Source organism: Amphibalanus amphitrite, unplaced genomic scaffold, assembly GCF_019059575.1.
Source record: "Amphibalanus amphitrite isolate SeventyFive unplaced genomic scaffold, NRLGWU_Aamphi_draft 001376F_arrow, whole genome shotgun sequence".
Lineage (NCBI taxonomy): Eukaryota > Metazoa > Arthropoda > Thecostraca > Balanomorpha > Balanidae > Amphibalanus > Amphibalanus amphitrite.
The window spans coordinates 133765-151587 of record NW_024882869.1 but is presented as its reverse complement, the minus strand read 5'-3'; the positions used below and the strand labels follow the sequence as shown (position 1 = coordinate 151587).

General features: G+C 49.0%; 3 protein-coding genes across 12 annotated transcripts; 2 read left to right on the top strand and 1 right to left on the bottom strand.

The window, feature by feature from the left end:
* Positions 1 to 2380: 2380 nt before the first annotated feature.
* Positions 2381 to 12229, top strand: LOC122372584 (serine/threonine-protein kinase VRK1-like). Its single transcript, XM_043349959.1, has 9 exons — positions 2381 to 2547; positions 7014 to 7526; positions 7853 to 7951; positions 8243 to 8558; positions 8772 to 8938; positions 9783 to 9889; positions 10114 to 10363; positions 10852 to 11009; positions 11282 to 12229. The coding sequence occupies exons 2-9, from the start codon at positions 7029 to 7031 to the stop codon at positions 11526 to 11528; spliced, it is 1842 nt and encodes a 613-aa protein (XP_043205894.1). The 5' UTR covers positions 2381 to 2547; positions 7014 to 7028; the 3' UTR covers positions 11529 to 12229.
* On the bottom strand, positions 12071 to 14130 carry LOC122372587. Of its 5 annotated transcripts, none has more exons than XR_006254896.1 (4): positions 13911 to 13974; positions 13472 to 13606; positions 13124 to 13219; positions 12071 to 12941 (listed from the first exon to the last, which is right to left on the bottom strand). XR_006254896.1 is itself a non-coding variant. In XM_043349970.1 (4 exons), exons 2-4 carry the CDS (start codon positions 13616 to 13618, stop codon positions 12564 to 12566), a joined length of 621 nt encoding a protein of 206 aa, XP_043205905.1. In that variant the 5' UTR covers positions 13619 to 13652; positions 14111 to 14130; the 3' UTR covers positions 12071 to 12563. The 5 variants fall into 5 exon arrangements, 3 of the variants coding, with proteins under 3 accessions (XP_043205905.1, XP_043205904.1, XP_043205903.1); XR_006254895.1 differs by having other exon boundaries at positions 13830 to 13927; XM_043349970.1 differs by lacking the exon at positions 13911 to 13974 and adding an exon at positions 14111 to 14130 and having other exon boundaries at positions 13472 to 13652.
* On the top strand, positions 12783 to 17808 carry LOC122372586 (androgen-induced gene 1 protein-like). Of its 6 annotated transcripts, none has more exons than XM_043349962.1 (6): positions 12783 to 13012; positions 15059 to 15254; positions 15417 to 15554; positions 15867 to 16084; positions 16465 to 16616; positions 17032 to 17808. In XM_043349962.1, exons 1-6 carry the CDS (start codon positions 13008 to 13010, stop codon positions 17079 to 17081), a joined length of 759 nt encoding a protein of 252 aa, XP_043205897.1. In that variant the 5' UTR covers positions 12783 to 13007; the 3' UTR covers positions 17082 to 17808. The 6 variants fall into 6 exon arrangements, with proteins under 6 accessions (XP_043205897.1, XP_043205898.1, XP_043205902.1 ...); XM_043349963.1 differs by lacking the exon at positions 12783 to 13012 and adding an exon at positions 14400 to 14583; XM_043349967.1 differs by lacking the exon at positions 12783 to 13012 and adding an exon at positions 14400 to 14602.
* Positions 17809 to 17823: the final 15 nt, after the last annotated feature.

The following is a 17823-nucleotide window of genomic DNA, read 5'->3' as shown; positions in this document are numbered from 1 at the left end:
GGGGCGCATCCAATAAAAATGGGACACCTGAAGCGGCAGTTGGGCTCGCCGAGCACAAGAAGGGCGCCCTCATTAGAAAAGGTCGAGCGACTTAAGCAGAAATTGGGCTCGCCCGGCAGAAAAGGGACGCCTCTAGCAAAAATAGGGCATACCCGGGAAGGGCAATGTCAGACTCCAGCAGAAAAGTGAGACCCCAACAGAGGAGGAGCGCCCATCAGAAGTAAGTCCCGCCGAGCAGAAGAGTGGTGACCTCAACAAGAGAGAGAGGCGACCCCAGCAGTAGAGTAGAAAGGCGCCCAATAAAAAAGGTGATTTCAGCAAAAGTGGGTGTCACCAGTCGCCGAGCATAAAAAGGGCACTCCGATTCTATAAAAGGTTGGAATAAAAAGGCAAAATGCAATTTCGTTATAGATTTAATTGATTGATTGATATTTGTGCAAACGAATTTAATGTCATTTCGTAATACCCAACTTTGTACCATTGGACTCTAACATTGGGGTGTTTAGTGTTCATATGTACAATTAAAATTCATTTTATTTCAAAAGTTTTTGTACCTACAAGTAGAAGCCTCGACATCCGTTTATTTGTGCGCCGGTTAGAGGGCCTTGGGTAAATATAAATGAACTGCAATCCCATTTGCAACATCCGACTGTGTTCAAACTAAATCGGAGGAACGCAAAATGGTGATCACTTTTAAGTCTGAATTTCGAAATATACCAACAAAGCATTTTACCGAAATTGAGAGACAAAGGCGCACACGAGGGGGGGGGCACACGGGCCCCTGCCCCCCCCCCCCCCATCCGAAAGGGGGCCATCTCAAATGGTTCTCAAATGAGCCCCTAATCTTAAGACCGCCGAAGACTGTCTAAAATGAGCTGAAATGACGATCAAAAAGACCAGGAGGGCCCAAATCGGACCCCAGAAGGCCCAAATGAGGTTATACAGTAAAGAATTTAGGCGTACACATGGATAGGCATCTGACATTCGGCAACCACATCGATCACCTCGTCAGAAAATAAATGTACCGGCACTCTGTTAGCTTTAGCCCATGCTAGTCACGTCATACCTCACTCTGTTCTTAATCAAGTCGTGTTGTCGTTAGTTCTGTCAACCATCCGGACATACTGTATGTCAATTTATGGAGCTTGCGGCATAATCCAGCTTCATCGCATTCAGAAACTGATAAAATTCAATGCCAGAGTCGTGTGTCGTAAGAAGAAATATGAACACAAAAGTCGTGAAACACGTCTAGGATTTCTGACAGCGTCAAAACCAGTCTAAAAAAAGTTAAATCTCTTGTCTGTGATCTCGCTACGAATCATTGTACTGACTTTTTATGTCGATGTGCCTAAATAAATACGCGAATTGACAAAGGGGGTGCTGCCCCGCTCATACACATCCGGGCCAACCCGTGATTAGCCTCCTCTTCTAGCTAGCCGGGGTCGGTCGGCCGGCCGGCAGTCAGGCGCTACCCGCGCTGATTTCTGAGGGCCTTGCATCCACGCTTATTAATCGAATATTCTACGTGATTGTAAAGATGGTGATAACTACTCACTGAATCGTATTTGAATGAAACATGCTGCGTAAACAAAAATGGAACATTAAATGCTTTGAAAATTGAACGGGCACTGAAGTAATTGTTTTATCATGCATCGACAGAAGCTAAGTTTCAAGTCAACCGAAAAATAATCGCGTTGGAAAACTTTTCGGCTGGGGCCTGGGACCCTTCGTCATGGAGGGCCCCAGTTTGCAGGTCGTGCTCCCCCTCCCGTTCAAAAATCCTGTGTGCGCGCCTGTTGAGAGATATGCACCATCTATTCTCCTTGGAAGCGCCCCTATCCTCATTGAAGGTCGCCCCCATCACCAAGTGCACCCCCGTCTCAAAAGCAAAAGTTACACCCCTGCATGGGACGGAGACCTCTTACCCAGCGGCTTGGTCCCTTATAAGCTAGAATTTCGCGAAAAAACGCCGTGTTGCCCTTGACGAGAGAAAGCCGATTATAGATAGTGCTCTATATACCGTGTACCCGACATTAAGGTGACAAGGTCGTAGTAGGTCATTGGTTGACCTTCGAGGCCAGGTCGATGACCTAGAGGTCAGGAAATCGGGAGCTACTAGAATTTCGTAGGTAAATTGAGACAGTTACGGTTTTTCAGGGTCCGATCTAAATTACAAATTTTATGTACACTGGTTCACGCAATTTCATATAATATGTGTATTTAGATTTGAAGATCTCTTGCCTGTTTTTTGCTGTCGAATGTTCACATATTTTTGCTTTTATGTCGAAAATACCCCATTGAATAATTTAGCAGTACTTGATTTGACGCTTTAGTCGCCTTTTGTGTTTTTACGATTGTGGCGCGATGCGTTTTGCGGCGGCGGGGGGGATGCGCGTCGTGGCAACGTCGTGGTAGTTAATTTCAGTGCAATTTGGCCTGTTTATGTTTAACTAGGTTACTTTACTGGTTAGTTCTGGTAAATTGATATTATATCATCGAATCGGTTGGTGTTTCTTGCGATGAGCTGGACGTCTTAGCCTCGAAAAGGTAAGCTCTTTTGGGCGGTTGATGAGCTGTTGTCCTTGAACACTGAATAACTTTCTCTTGTAGGTTTTAAGCTGTTTTGCATCCAGCCTAAATCATTAGTGTCTTTTGAAGCATAGTGAAGCTGTGTGCACGTTTCTGCATGATTTTTCTTAGGACTGTGATAGTAAGCGATATGCATTCCCTGATGTGCGTCGTATTTGTCTACGCAGTACTGCTATACTGTTTCCTTTCAAGTTTTGTGATTTCTTGTCAAAGAATTGCCATATATTTCCCAGAATGAATGTGCAGCTCAGGATTTGATTTATTTTTCCATTTGTAATTCAAAGTTTCTTGAACTAATGTCATTGTCAGCCAGCTTTAGTAGGTACCGTAAAACGGGGTGTTAAGGGACAGTTTTGAGGTGTTTTGTTATATAACTCAAGAAGGGTTGGAGATAGAAGCATCAAATAATCAGCATTTTATGTGGAATTTGGTGCTTTATATGCCTGCCACATTAAAGTTTTTAAGATTTATACCTACATACTATTTTTCATTATTTTTCATCACTGTCCCCTAGCACCCCAATGTGGGGTGTTAAGGGACACCTATATTATTTCAAGAAATGGTCATCAAATGCCCACAATTGGGGTGTGGAAGGGCACACAATTTATTTATTGAAATGTTTTGCATATTCTGTCACAAAACAAGTCAGGTTCATTCACCACTAATGACCTTTTTAGCCAATTACGTGTAATGCAGTTTACACTCCTGGAAAATGTGCTAATTATAAGATAAACAGAACCAAAAAGTACCCTTCTGTCATCAATAAAAACCCATGTTGAAGCTAGTCACTTGTCATTATGTTGCCCTCTTTGTCTTAGCCTTTTTATGATGACATCACATTTACCTACATCAGCCTCCATTGACCCATCATTGTAAAAGAGAGTGTTGAGATGTTTCGTTATATAACTTAAGATGTGTTAGAGATAAAAGCATGAACTTGCCAGCATTTTATGGGGAATTTGGTGTTTTCCATGCCTACTGAAAGAAATTTTATTTATACATTATTTTTTATTTTTTCTTCCCTGTCCCTTAGCACCCCACATCCACCTCAAAATATGCATGTATCCGGAAAAGAGGAAGAGGATGATGAATGAATGGGTGGATTTGCACAAGTTTTTCAGGAAACATGTGCAATACATGTGACAATACACCTATGCATTCATTTTCCCTGTACACCCACTAGTTTATGTGGTACACACAGAGTTTTGGAGATATTTCAATTTTGTGAAAATGTAGCATGATTTTCAAATCCATTTTTGAACCAAATCACTTGCATGAAAAACCATACCATTTTGTCCTATGGTCAAGAACAAAACAGTGTCAACTACCACACTGAAATTTTTATTGAACCTTCTCAAATTAGGAAGTTAATATGACTCAAAGTTTTTTCCATGCAACTGTCCCTTAGCACCCCACTGTCCCTTAACACCCCATTTTACGGTACCTAATCTGCATAGAATGCTGAGCTTCATTGCTTTTAGCTGCACGAAGGCATCGTTAGATATGTGAAAAGGTTACAAGTATGCTTAAAAAAGAAAAGTAAAGTCAATGTTGTTTTTGTTATGCATATATACTAGTGAAAATGGTGTGCTGTTTTCTGAATGCAACAACCATTTATCATTTCATTTTATTTAGCTGTTAATGCTGTTCTTTGAAGTTAGCCTCAATTTTAACTTATCCTAATAAAGCTATGTCTGTTTTGTTTCTCTTTTTGTTGTTTTGTAGTTTGCAAGTATCTAGAAATGTGCACTAAATCTGGCATGCTTAAGAAAAACAACATGCACATATGAATTGTCAAATTCTAACTAGTTTGTCTAACATTTTTTTGGTTCTGATAACTAGGGCTGTGAGTTATCTAATCGCATAGGGCATTGAAAATAATTTGGTAATCCTATAAATGTGTTTTGAGTTCAGTGTTTTTTTCTAGCAAATTAAACAAAATCATTAACTTTTTAAAAATAACTGGATTTTCAGCTAATTTGTCTAGTCGGCAGCACTTATTAACCCTCGCCCACACATGGGGGGTGGTTGCCACCCCCCCCCCCCCATGTAGTCTTTCTGCTCTGCACTTAACATTTTTAGAGCTAGAAGGCTGATTTTTCGTATAGCTGCTCCTCTATCCTTTCTTGATGTCCACTGAAAATTTCAAGTTTCTGTGATTTTTTGTTCCGGAGATATGACATTGTTTTTCAGGTCATGTCATGACCCAAATGGCCAATTCTCAACATCTTGCGCTTGCCATGGGCCTTGTGAGCTTTTGACACCCTGATTTTGGCCTTTTTTGCCAGTCTTACCTCCCACCTATCATGGAACATGTTGTTCGACGATGTACAGGGGTCAAGGTCAGGGTCAAGGTCAACCTAGGTCATCTAAGATAATTGCGTTTTAGGCAAGCTGAATTTACTTTTTGTGAAGTTTTTTGACTGCTTTTTTGGTAAAAGCTTCTCAGATCATGATTTCATGTAATATGGACCCAAAAACAATCGGTGCACACATCAGTAGGGGAAGTTGGGGCAATGCCGGAGTTGGGGCAAAGCCGAAATTCGAGATATTTCGAAAACCGTAAGACATGGATGCCACCTGTCAGTGATGCTCTGAAGCTTAAGTGACTACAATTATCGCATGTTTGTTACGAGTCGTCATTCGGAATACTTCGACTGTGAGGGCGCCAAGAGCGTTTTCAAGGTACGTTTCCCTTGTACTACATGCGCCTTTGAAGCTGCATTTCTTACTCATTATGCTACCGTTTGTCTGGCCAATTCGGTCAAGTAATCTTTAGCATGTCTTTGCATAAGTGTGCTGCATATTTGAAATTTATACAGCACGTTGAAAAGTTATGGGCCTGCAAATGAAAGTATGGCAGGCTGGGGTAATGCCGAAAACGTGCGATTACGCACGTGTTAAAAGCACGCTACGTGGACTTTACTGCTGTAGAATAGCAACGCGTATTTTTAGTCACACAAATTACACTTTCAACCGACACAACGGCCTGTTACCTATAAGGAATGATTTACCTGGCATGTTCTTACTATATCACACAATTATAACTTCCAGTGTGCACCGCGTCCTCAAGCTCTTAAAACGCGTGTCAGCTTTGATCAATTCTGGATAAAGTTTTAGATAAAATGGCAAAACATCAATGTCGGCATTCCCCGTAGATCATTTCTCCCATTTTCGGCTTTCCCCGCAGTCCGGGGCAACGCCGAAAAAGTCACTTCTTTGATATTTTTAGTTTGTGCGCTTAACGGTATGCGAATTCATCAAATGCGCCTGGTATGTTTGAAAGGCAAAAGACTGGCCTCTCGAATGACGCCAACAAGAATAGCTTATGTTGTCTACCTTGCGTGCTACGGGCGTCAGAAAAAAAGTCTTCGGCGTTCCCCCAACTTCCCCTATACACACAGACACACACAGACATACAAACACATATAATTGACCTTGACCTAACTTGACCTGAAATGACCTCAGCAGCAAAATTCTGGTCGGGTAGTGTGACAAAGAGGTTCTAGCTGGCTTGCCACCAGAAAACAGCATCGTCATCGGTATTTGATAAGCAGCGCACTTGATATCCAATGGTGACCCAAAACAGCAATATTTTTTTGTTTGACCTGACCTGGAAGGTCAATGACTGACCTGAGAAGGTAAAACTGGGTATCATTGGATTCGTCTCTTCCCAAAGAATCTTTTTGGTCTTTACTGCTAAGCTCTATCTCCAACAGGAACGAAATGGCGCGGGGGGGGGGGGTGGCAACCCCCCCCCCCCCCATGTGCGTTCTAGGATGGGAAAATGGCATGTGCGGGCGAGGAATAATATTAACCCTTTGGATGTGCTTTTCTTACAACTCAATTCTAAAGTGCACCAGTTTTTCTTATACAGCCCTTAGAACCAAAAAATGACTAGGCATAGTTCTACTGTTAGGCATCAATATTTGATATTCCTCATAATAAATGAAAAGGCTCTATTGTGCACCTTAACTCCATTGACTCATATATAAATCCTACATGGGGGTATTTTCAATGGAATGGTTACTCTGTGGAAGTTTTATAAAACTTTTATTAGTCTGTGTACTGTAAAATTCCCTAAATTAAAAATATTTTGGGTCACATAACTTTTTGATGGGTGGGAAAACTACGAGCTGTTATTTACTGGTACTCTGAATTAGGTAATGTGCTTTGTGCTAGTAGCTACACTTCATACTTTCTTTGTGTCCTCACTATTCCATGTTTAGGTCTGAGACTAACTATCCATAACTATAAGGAGTTCAACTCTGCTATTTCAACATCCCTCTCTCATAAAGGCACTGGTTTGCTGCCATTTGCAGCTGCTCATTGTTAAGTATTAAATGCTTATATTTCAGCTATGCTGCAGCAACAGGCCATAGTCTCTCTCCTTGCTGACGTTTGCTGTTGTTGTGTGCTTTCAGAGGGGTCCCGCTGCAATGCCTGTGCGCAAGTGTCGCGGCGGCGGCGGCGGCGGCGGCCCTCCGTCCCCGGCGCGGCGCGCCGCCGCCGGCCACCGGCTGCCGGCGCCGCTGCCGGCCGGCCTCACACTGACGGACGTGTCGCAGCAGCGCTGGCGGCTCGGCCGCTCCATCGGCTCCGGCGGCTTCGGCGAGATCTACTCGGCGGCGCGCGACTCGTCCGCAGAGGCCAGCCACGCCATCAAGGTGGAGCCGCATTGGAGCGGGCCGCTCTTCTCCGAGATGCACTGCTACCACCGGGTGGGCCGCGCCGACACGATCGCCGCCTGGCAGCGCGCGCGCCGGCTCCGGCGGCTGGGCATGCCGCGCTTCGTCGGCAGCGGCTCGGTGGAGCACGCCGGCGAGCGGTACCGGTTCATGGTGATGGACCGGTTCGGCTCGGACCTGCAGCGCCTGCTGGACCGGCACGGCGGCCGCTTCCCGTTCGGCACCGCGCTCACCATCGGACTCCAGGTGGTGAGTAGCGCGGGTCGCGGCGGCGGCGGCCGGGAGGATGGTCTGCGTGCTGGACGGAGGAGATGTCTGGGTAGGATGGCGTCGAATAAAGTGCTTTAACATCTCTGCTTTTCACACTTGTGCTCGGCCTTCGGCCCCATCCATATCGTCACCATTTCAGCTGCTGTTCCTTCAGTAGAATCTATCAGTCCTCATTTTCCTTGGGTGCATACTGCATAATGATCTCACCCCTAAGCCCGGGCAAGTAGGCAGCTCGCTTTACCTCGTGAGGATGATTATGCTCTAATAACCATTTCATCTGACACAGACTACGTTTGTCGTTTCAGCTGGACACATTAGAGTATATCCACAGTCGGGAGTATATCCATGCCGATATTAAAGCTCAGAACCTCCTACTTGGCTACAAAAGAGGCACCGAAAACCAGGTAAGGTTTTTATTTCTGGGCGTTGGAATTACTTTGTATGTTCGGCTCACTGCTCATGACCGCTGGAAGTCAGGACCACATGTAGTACCACCCAGTTTGGACAGTCTAACGTGTCTACTGTCTAGTTTATTGTCAACAAGCTGCTTGGAAACATCAGTGTCGGCAACCTTCTGTCAAAAGAGAAAATGTAATAATTCGTTGCACGTCTTAGCTTTTAGACCAATCTAATGTGTGTAAATGTATGTGCTGATCCATGTTTTAAACTGGCGTCGCTCGCCTCCGCCGCCGCAGGTCTACCTTGTGGACTTTGGCCTGGCGTGTCGTTACTCCCTGAACGGCCGCCACAAGCCGTACGGCTCCGACCTGCGCAAGGCGCACGACGGCACCATCGAGTTCACCAGCCGGGACGCGCACATCGGGGCGCACTCTCGGCGCGGCGACCTGGAGATCCTGGGCTACAACCTGCTCCAATGGACGGCCGGCCGGCTGCCCTGGCAGCACCTGCTGCATGACGCCGACCTGGTGGCTGCCGAGAAGAACCGCCACATGCGCCACATACCTGGCCTCGTGTACGCCTGCTACGGCGACTCGCCGCCGCCAGAGGCCGGTGAGTGCGGTGCTGAGAGAGATAGTACATCGGTGGACTAGCTAGGGAGTTTGTGAGCCGTATGCTGACCTATGTCACGTATAGGGTGGAACAGATTGTATTCGTTTGCTTCGTAGAGTAGTGGACAGCGAGAGCGTTATTTGAGTTATGTCGTTGATCAGTTTGCAATGCGTAGTGGCCCATTGTTTAAATACCTCTCCTCCCCGTCCACAGAGGTGCTGGCGCAGTACATGCAGATGGTCTCGGTGCTGGGGTTCGACACGGCGCCCGACTACGACGCGCTGCGGGACGTTCTGAGGGCCGGCGCCGGCCCGTCGGGCGCCGGTTGTGCCCGCCTCGAGTTCTCCTGCGCTGCCGCTGCCGCCGCCGCCGCCAAAGCGGTAAGTGGGGCTGTGTGCGGGTCGGTTGTCGCCGCCGCTCGCGCCGCTCCCTCCGCCCTGTCCGTGACCGGTGGCCAGTTGCAGGGACCGGCTGGCCCGCGGTGGAGGAGGCGTGCTGCCGAGAGCGACCCTCGGCCGACCGCCGGGCGCCGCGGCGCGGTGCACGCTGCCGCCACCGGAGACCGAGCTGTGCTGCGAGACCGCCGGCACCCGTGGCGGACCACAAACGGTGGTCGGAGTGGCGGGCGGCGTCACTGCGAGCAGCGCTGGCCGGCTCGGTGATCGACTGCGAGAGGACCCCGGCCGCCAGCCGTGCCTCAGCCGACTACCGCTGCCGACGGACGCTTGTAAACCATCTGGCTTTCAGGTTCCAACGGAAGGGGGTTTGCTTTATTTTGTGATATTTCGCTGTGATAGTCTGGTGACTGGGTGAATATGATTGTCACTAACATGTGAGCTCTGAGAATACATGCCGTTTGCGAGGCGTGTCGTTTTGTTGGGGACAGCTGGACCAAGCATGAACGCCGGAGCAGCGGTCAGTGGCTGTAGCTGCCGCCGGGGATACTCAGCACTACCGCCGAGCTGCCAGCGAGACGCGCCGCGCGCCGGTGCGCCGCAGGCAGGGTCTGACCGTCCGGCTCGGTGTGGCGTGTTGCAGGACGCCGCGCCCCGCTCGTGCTCCTGCTGGTGCTGCCGCCGCCGGGCAGCGCCGGTGAGTGCGCCGCCGTCCGCTCGGACCGGCGCCCTGACGGTGAGTGCCGCCCGCCGCGCGCCGCCGCCGCCCCGCCCGCACGCCGCGCCGCCACCGCCGTGTCTGACCGGTCGCCCCCGCCCCCGCCCTCAGGCCGCCGCCACTGCCAGCCGCCGCCGCCCGCGCTCACGCTCAACGGGCCGCCGCCAGCTGCCGGCCGCCAAACGGCGCCGCACCGGCCCGGCCAGCCGCGCCAGCAGGTCAGTGGAGGTGGACGGGGAACGGGGTGCTGCCGGGAAAATAGCCAGGACACTTCTTTCATAAAATTGTGCATTATGTCACTAGTTCATTCTAATATCATTGTATTGCTGATGGCCGATTCGAGTGCTCGTTTTCTAATCCCAAGCCATGCAAAAACCCCCCTTTGTGTCTATTCGCATTCTCCCTTGAGCTGGCCTTTAACGAGACGTGTTTTCCCGATCAGCGGCAGCGGTCAGGAGAACAGTCTGGGTCGCGCGCAGCGGCGGCCGGGCGGGCGGCGCGGCCGGCCCCCGCTCCGACTGGTCACCGACAATGGCGGCCCGCCACCGCCGCCGCCCCCTCCTCCGCCGCCACCCGACGAGTCGCCGGTGACGACGCCCTCGCTGCGCTCCGACGGCAAACTGCGTGATTTCGACTGGCAGCACTTCAACAAAATGGTGGAGGAGGCGGGCCGTCGCCGCACCGCCGCCCAGGTGGGTGTCTACTTGGTCGGCGGTCACTCGTTTACTGTACCTTGCGCCACGTCTTTTTGAATCATGCTTCTATAACGAACGGAGCGTTTGCTACGCGTTTTTTGTCGTAGCGAGCGAGTAAAATGATCGCATCAGGTGGTTCATCATTGTGGCGTATGTATGCCAACACTGGGTTTTTGTTACACCTTCGGCTTGGCACGCATCTATGTAGGCGGAGTTTGAAATAGTGTTACCGTGCACTGACTCGTGCCAAACTCGGGTTGAGTCAGCCCTAGTAGATACAGTGGCCTTTCTTTGCCGTGATACCTTCTGCCGCCGTCAGTCTAACCCAATTTTTCACGAGTGCAGGCCGTCTCACTGACCCTCTTTCTCCTCGTCACCTGAGTATGATCGTCCCACGGATCCTATCTCTCCTCTGTACGGGTTGTTCCACTGACTACCCGCCCCAGAGTATGGGTTGTCCCACTGACCCTACCCTTCCTCGTCAGCGGCCGGTGGATGAGGGTGACGGTGCCGGCGGCGACACCTCCCCGGAGCCGGCACCCATCGTCTACGAGAGCCTGACGCCGGCCATGCGAGAGGTGCTGGCCAAGCGGCAGCAGCGCTCCCCGGAGAAGGGCGGCAGGAAACGCAGTAGAACGGTCAGGTGAGCATTTCATCGGTTTGTGTTATAGTCGTGAATCATCTAACGTCGTAAGGTAAGATTTTCAGTGGTTTCACTGAGTAAAAATTGTTTAAAGTAAAAATTATTGTTTAATTGTTCTGGTGACTGGCGGAGTAAAAATTGTTCAAAGTATAAATTATTGTTGAATTGTTCTGGTGACTGAGTAAGGATCCAGTTGTGCGTTGTTTTGCCGCTGCACAGCGAGAGCAGCAGTACGCTGACGCTCCGCTCCTGTGCCCCGTTGTGTGCTGCAGTCAGAGCTGCCCGGAGTGGACGGGCGTCGGCTCCCCAGTGACGCCCGCCATGGCCGCTGTGATGCTCATCCGCGCCCGCCGGCTGGCGGCGGCGGCCCAGGAGTCGGCCGCCGCGCGCCGGCTCGGCAAGGCGTCCGGTGGCCGCCAGCGCCGCGTGGCCAGTCTGCTGTGCACGCCCGAGCCGCGGCCGACGCTGCGCGCCAGCCGCCGGCTGCGGGCGCTCCAGTGCAGCCCGCGGGCGGTCTGAGCGGCGACGGACGGCGGCGCAGAGTCCAGAGATTACAGAGGTTTATCGACTGGCGCCGACAGACAGTGCGGCCGAGCTGGCCGTGCGCGGTGGCGGTCCCTCTTGTGTTACAACGCGTCGACGAAGTGTCTATCCGTGATTTAATTGTGCGACTCATCAAATGTGTCCGGAATCGACGCAGTATCTGCGCGGATAGCGGTGCGCTCCGTGCTGCTGCGATGAGCCGAGGTGTGCGCTGGGCGGTGCAGCGCTTCTGGTCGACGGAGGACCAGCCGCGAGCTGGCGAGAGTCGCGCCACCGCTGGCGTCACAGTCAAAACAGAATGGGGTTGGTGTGTGCAATTTATGTTGGGGCGGCCGCCATTTCAGTGAGTGGCATCGAACGAAATCATGAACTTACGGCTCAGGAGCTGGTGATTGACTTATTTCCGGCATGTGGCTGCGCTCGTGCGCCAGTGCCGGCCCATGCCGCAGCCGGAGGAGGCGACTGCCGGTCAGCTCCTCCGTCGCGGCGCGCGGTTTATCGGTTCGTTATAACCGGCGTAATTCCCCGGTTGTTTATTTTTTCAATGGTGCACGTGCGGCCAGAGTGAATCGTGGAGAGCTCCAGAGTTTTCCGGGAGTGCGGATATCCTTCCACTCTCTTCTGTTCTGTGATAGTTTATTTCATAGTTGTGTATAATAAACTTTACTCAAATAAAATAAATGTTCTTTACGTCACTGATGCGATGGGATACACGCAAGGGCGGTCACAGCGCATCCAAGGCGGACTCGCATGGGGGGGGGGGGGCGTTACATCGACGCTTGACCACACCTTACACATGGTATGACACGAATACATAAAATAAGCCATTCCATTGACGTAAAAAGCATTCGGTTACATTTCTTGAAAGAGACATCGCCGTTCTCACCATTCCGTTGGTTTCACATTTGTTCACACGCTGGCGACGAAAGAGCCAGTACTGCGTCTGGGAATGAATAAGGAAGAATGTACGCGCATCGCACAGAAAGTTCAACGTGATCACAGACGCCGCCGCTACCTCTGGCCCGTTATTTTCGCCACCATCTGTCCGATACGCTGCTGACACTGGAGATCGGAGAGGCCACGCGCCCACTCCGGCATGGCGTCCTCCGGCAGCCGAACCGCCTGCATCGCCCGCCGCACCGCCTCCGTCTGGTCCTCAGACATGTGCCCCGTCCCAGAGGAGCTCTCCCGATCCCCGGAACGGTCCTTCAGATCGGTGGCATTGCACTCCTTTCTAGCGGAAAGGCGCTTGTGATCGGCAGTAGCGGTGATCTCTTTGGGACCTCCTGCTGCAGCTGTGCGAGCTTGGGTGTCCTGCGAGGGGTCCAGCTTCACCGCAGCTGAACAAGATGTGTGCTCTGAGCTTGGTTCAGGGTTGTCATCTGAAGCCTAGTGAAAGGAAACGGTCTTAAAACATTGGACAGTGGATAGCATACATGGCAAAATGGACTGTTAATGAGGTAACATGAGGCAATATATTAATGTGGTTAATGGAATGACAATTACTTTCTCCAGGTGCCCTGTAGGATTAGGCAATTGAACAAGGCAGAAAACAGCTTGTAAATACTTACCTGCTCCTCAGAGTTCTCTTCAGGCCACTGTATTGTCATGAATATTCTGTGGTGCTGGTTGTCATTGTCTACCTCAGAATCATCACTGCTGCTATCCTATGGAGAGTGAAACAAGCAAAGCAGGTTATTTAGGGCAGTCATTCATTGACAGTGCAGGCATATATCTGCATTTTGCCTCACCTATAGCATTATTGACAGTCCAACATCAAACTTTCTCATAAGGTTTTTAGTTTAATGTTTACCTGGTAGCATCCACATAGCATTCCAACAGACTGTATGGCTAGGTACGCACAAGCACACCACCAACAAGACAAATCACTTTCACCCAAATATCTGCTTGCCACTTACTGAGGATTCACTACAAGCATCTTGATCATCAACTGGATGAGATGACAGTGGTCGGTATCCATCTAAAGCTGCCTCATCTTGCCTTCTTGTATCTTCATTTTCAAAATCATTTAATTTGTTCTGAGCATGTGGAGGCTCCGGAGGCATAGTTTACAAATTCAAAATATAGCTACCACGGCACCTACTCGATAGCCAATGGGTCATGGAATGGAAGGAATGATGATGTGCTGCTTTGACGATCGGAATGGAAAAGTTTTAAAACTGACATGGACAAAGTGTGATATTCTGCAAGTGCAATAAGTAAATTACAAATGCTCAAACAAAACACCGTAGGCATATAGAAACCCAAGATTCTTACAGATAAACAAGGCCCGCAACGCCCTAAATATAGAAGACTAGCTCAAAACGTGCGTCAGATAATTAGAGTTGTTGTAGGTACTTGATGCTGTTTTGGGTTAGGCGGTTACAGCCCAGGCCCCAGGCGGTTAGGCAGATTATTAGAGGGCCTTGGTGAGATTCGTCAGATTCAACCATAGATAATAATCGGAGATAATCGGATTCAACCTTTATCTTTATACGTTTTAGGGCCTTGGATTCAACCGATTCAACCAATAAGCAAATCAAAAAGGTCCTTCTTATACAGCCTTGCTTCAGAATCATCTTCTGACGTTTAGAGGTATTGAGAAACGCTTCCATAGATTTCTTTTTCAAACGTTTTATTTTTATTTGATCATTTCAATTATACCATCTTATATAAAAGTGAAGAGAAAACTGAGAAATTTGATGCAAATTGCACGTTATTCTTATCGTAATACCCGACAAAATGAAAAAGAACCATATATTTAATGACGTCATGTTTCAATTTATCTTTTCACCATTATTTTGAAAAGTTTTTAAGAAGAGGCAAAAGCAGCGCATTCTATTTATAACTTATCTGCTGCTCTTTTCATAAACTTTGTCCATCCTACAATTTGATTCGTCCATTATCTGCTTGCTCTACTACAACAAAGGCATTTGAATGCTCATCACTGCTCATCCTAATCTGCGTGGATCTGCAAGCTCAGTGCTCTTATACGGCCTTGGCTCAGTGTAGGGACTAGGGAGTGGTGAAGGCAAGGAAATATAACATAGGTGAAGGTGGGATTTCTATATTCATATCAGTTGATATACTGTGTGAAGGTGGTGCAGAATCGTTGTTTATCCACGTCCGCAAAACGGGTACTGTAGCATTTTATCGATTTTATCTTTCAGTTCTGTGTCTTAAAATGGTGATGAATTTGATGCCTGACTCTGTTTGATGTGTGCTTAGAATGTTTCTACTATCCACTATCTTTGTGGGTTTTAGAAGTTCGCTTTAGCTGATATTGTGTGCATTTGCATTTTGCAATTCTTACAGTGGGTCCGGTACCCAGAGAATGTTGTGGGCCCTATAATGCCCCTAACTCTCACAGATATAGGTACTTATGGGAATGGGTTGTTGGGAAATCCAAACACACTGATCTTGAAACAGATACTGAAAGACAAATAATTTGAAGAGTTGTTTGTGCATCTTTTCTGCAGTTATGTAATATGGTTTTCTCCCAACAGATTCCAGGCCGATATGGTGGCCCATTGTCTTCTGCACGCCCTGGGGGCTACCATCTTCGCTGGCTGCACTTACTACGACACCCATGTGTTGTTCCTCACGGACCCAGACGACCCACACCACCATGTTGTGAAGCAGCTGGCCTTTGAGAGGGACCGCTTGGGTGGACGATGGAAGTATCTGACCATATGGGGCCTGGTGAGTGTTGCAACTGTGTGGTGAGCTAGCAGCTGGTTTTTGGTATGTCAGCATGTATAGCTTATCTAAATTGAATGGGTTCAATCATACATAGAACAGTGTCTGCTGTTTGTAAATTACACATTTATCCTCTCAAGCTGAATTTCATCATCTTCTTTCCAGACCTGTCAGCTTGTTTATTACTGCTTGGCAGTGGTGAACGATCTCTTTGGCAGCAACACTTTCGACAAGAGCAAGGTCACCAAGCTGCAGAAGATCCGTGACGTCTTCTTCACATCCATTGCTCTTCCCGTGGGAATGGTGAGGACTGGCAGCTCGAGCTATGAAGGTTGTCAGTAGTACTCATTTCTGTTTCAACACAGCTATGTATTATCCTAACCAATTTTTATTATATAATAAAAATGGTTAGGATAATGCTGACAGCAACATGGCTTCAACTTCAATGATTCCTGAAAAAATGCTTTGTACGCAGTTAAACATCTAGATGTGTCCCTTGTCTGTGTATTTTGTCGAGAACATTTTAACCGCTCGAGTTTTGTCGCCGGATATTTGGGTTAGATGCCGTCCCGATATTCCCTTGATATCACCACCGACACGGTTCTCTTTCTGCAGCTGGTGAGCATCATGTTCTGGGGCGTGTTTGTCGTGGACCGTGAGCTGGTGTTCCCGGCCATCCTGGACGCGCACTACCCGGCGCTGCTGAACCACGGCGTGCACACCATGCCGCTGCTGATCGGCCTGCTGGAGGTGGCGCTAGAGCGACACAACTACGCCTGCAACCGGCTCTCGCTCGGCCTGCTGCTCGGCTTCCTCGCCACCTACCTCGGATGGTCAGTGACTACTATATACTACAGACGCTCCGTGTTGGTCGTAGTATTGAAGTGTTTTGTTGAGCTCCAGAGTGGCAATATAGAGTGGAATATAATGGAATATAGTCTGCTATACGATTTCGAGAGATACTCAATGGAGCATGCATCACCTGCGAGCGTTACTTGCGCCGTTTATCTTACATTAGCTGATAACACGGAGCCTCGTGTCAATTGTGTGTCTAGTAATCTGACAGTCACGTCACACATGTAAAATGGTAGGTGAATTGGCATAGTTTCATCTTCCGGTAGAGGGTATCCCCTATCTAAACCTGTCTCTTATGCCGAGTGTCACTAATTGCACCCCCCCCCCCCCCTCGCTACCCATATCTGTTTATGGACAGGACGCTGCATTTGGCGCTGGTGGAGAACCTCTGGGTGTACGGCATCCTGCGCGTGCTGAGCTGGCCCATGCGCGTGGCGTTTATGGGTGTGAATCTGCTCATCGGAGTCTGTCTCTTCTTCCTCGGCAAGGGATTCGATAACTTCGTCTGGGGTGAGTTGGCCGACGACGGGGCTGAATGGTGGGGCGGGGCGATAGCGCCTATCGGGTGAACGATACATGATGTCGTTATGCGATACAGATGTACTTGTGGACCGTGTTCCTTAGCTCAGTGATGACTTGCCTTTTGTGGCGGACGTGATAAAGCTCAGCACGTGTCTATGTGCTCGGTATCATATTGTCACCCTATCCGCTGATAGCTCGTGGTATAAGCGTGTTCGCAAATTAAAGTCACTACGTCAATAATATCAACATCAGTGTTAAGAAGAGTATCGCTATCGACCAGTCATGCAGTCTTGGCGACTACACAGCACTATAGAGTAAACTGTATAGTCGCGTCGTGTTCTCCCCAGTTTTTCGGTCTCTCCAGAACTAACACGGTAACACTTATTCCCGTCTGCCCCTGCAGGTAACGAGAAGGCTCTGGCGCAGGTGGACTCGACCAAAAAGCGGCGCTGATCTGCCGTTCTCTCTCTCCGCCTCTGGTCGGTAAGCTCCCTGCCAGCTAATACCGTAAGCCTTCTGCCGGGGCGCCGGAGATAGGCATAGTGAAAGGAACACTCATCGGTAAATGTGTCGCGTCACCCTTCGGCGTTTTCGCCTGCTAACGATGAGTTGCGCTGGCTGATGACGAAGCGAAGGTGTAATCGTGCTGGTGTCACACGTCTGTTGACGAACACGGCCGGCCGCAGTCTGCACAGTGATTTTGATTTAGCGAGATTATAATTTGATTGTAGCGGATAGATTATTTCACTCAAGGATAAGATCAATGCATTGTCTATTAGGTATGTGCCGGCGATACGTGCCGTTTAGGATTGGCGATGTTCTTTGGATAGCTGCAGATGCAACGAGCCCCGATTCATATGGCGTAGCGAATACCACAGTACCATGCGTTGTGTATGCTGGTGGTGTTGATTCCCTGTCGTTTGGTTACCGTTTCAGTTTGTACGCGTCATGCAACTGTGGACCTAAGTTTTTCTGTTTATTACGCGTCCGGACGGAATGCCGTCCACTAGTCAGATATACAACGATCAACTTAATTGTTCTACGCACAAGTGATCACAATCACATTGTGATTTATTGTTGATTGATGAAGTCGATTTGATGTCATAATTGTTACATATTTGATGTAGGTGACTTATGTCGATAATGCACTGGTACAGCAATAAATCCTTAACACATCCAAGCTGGATGATTTTTG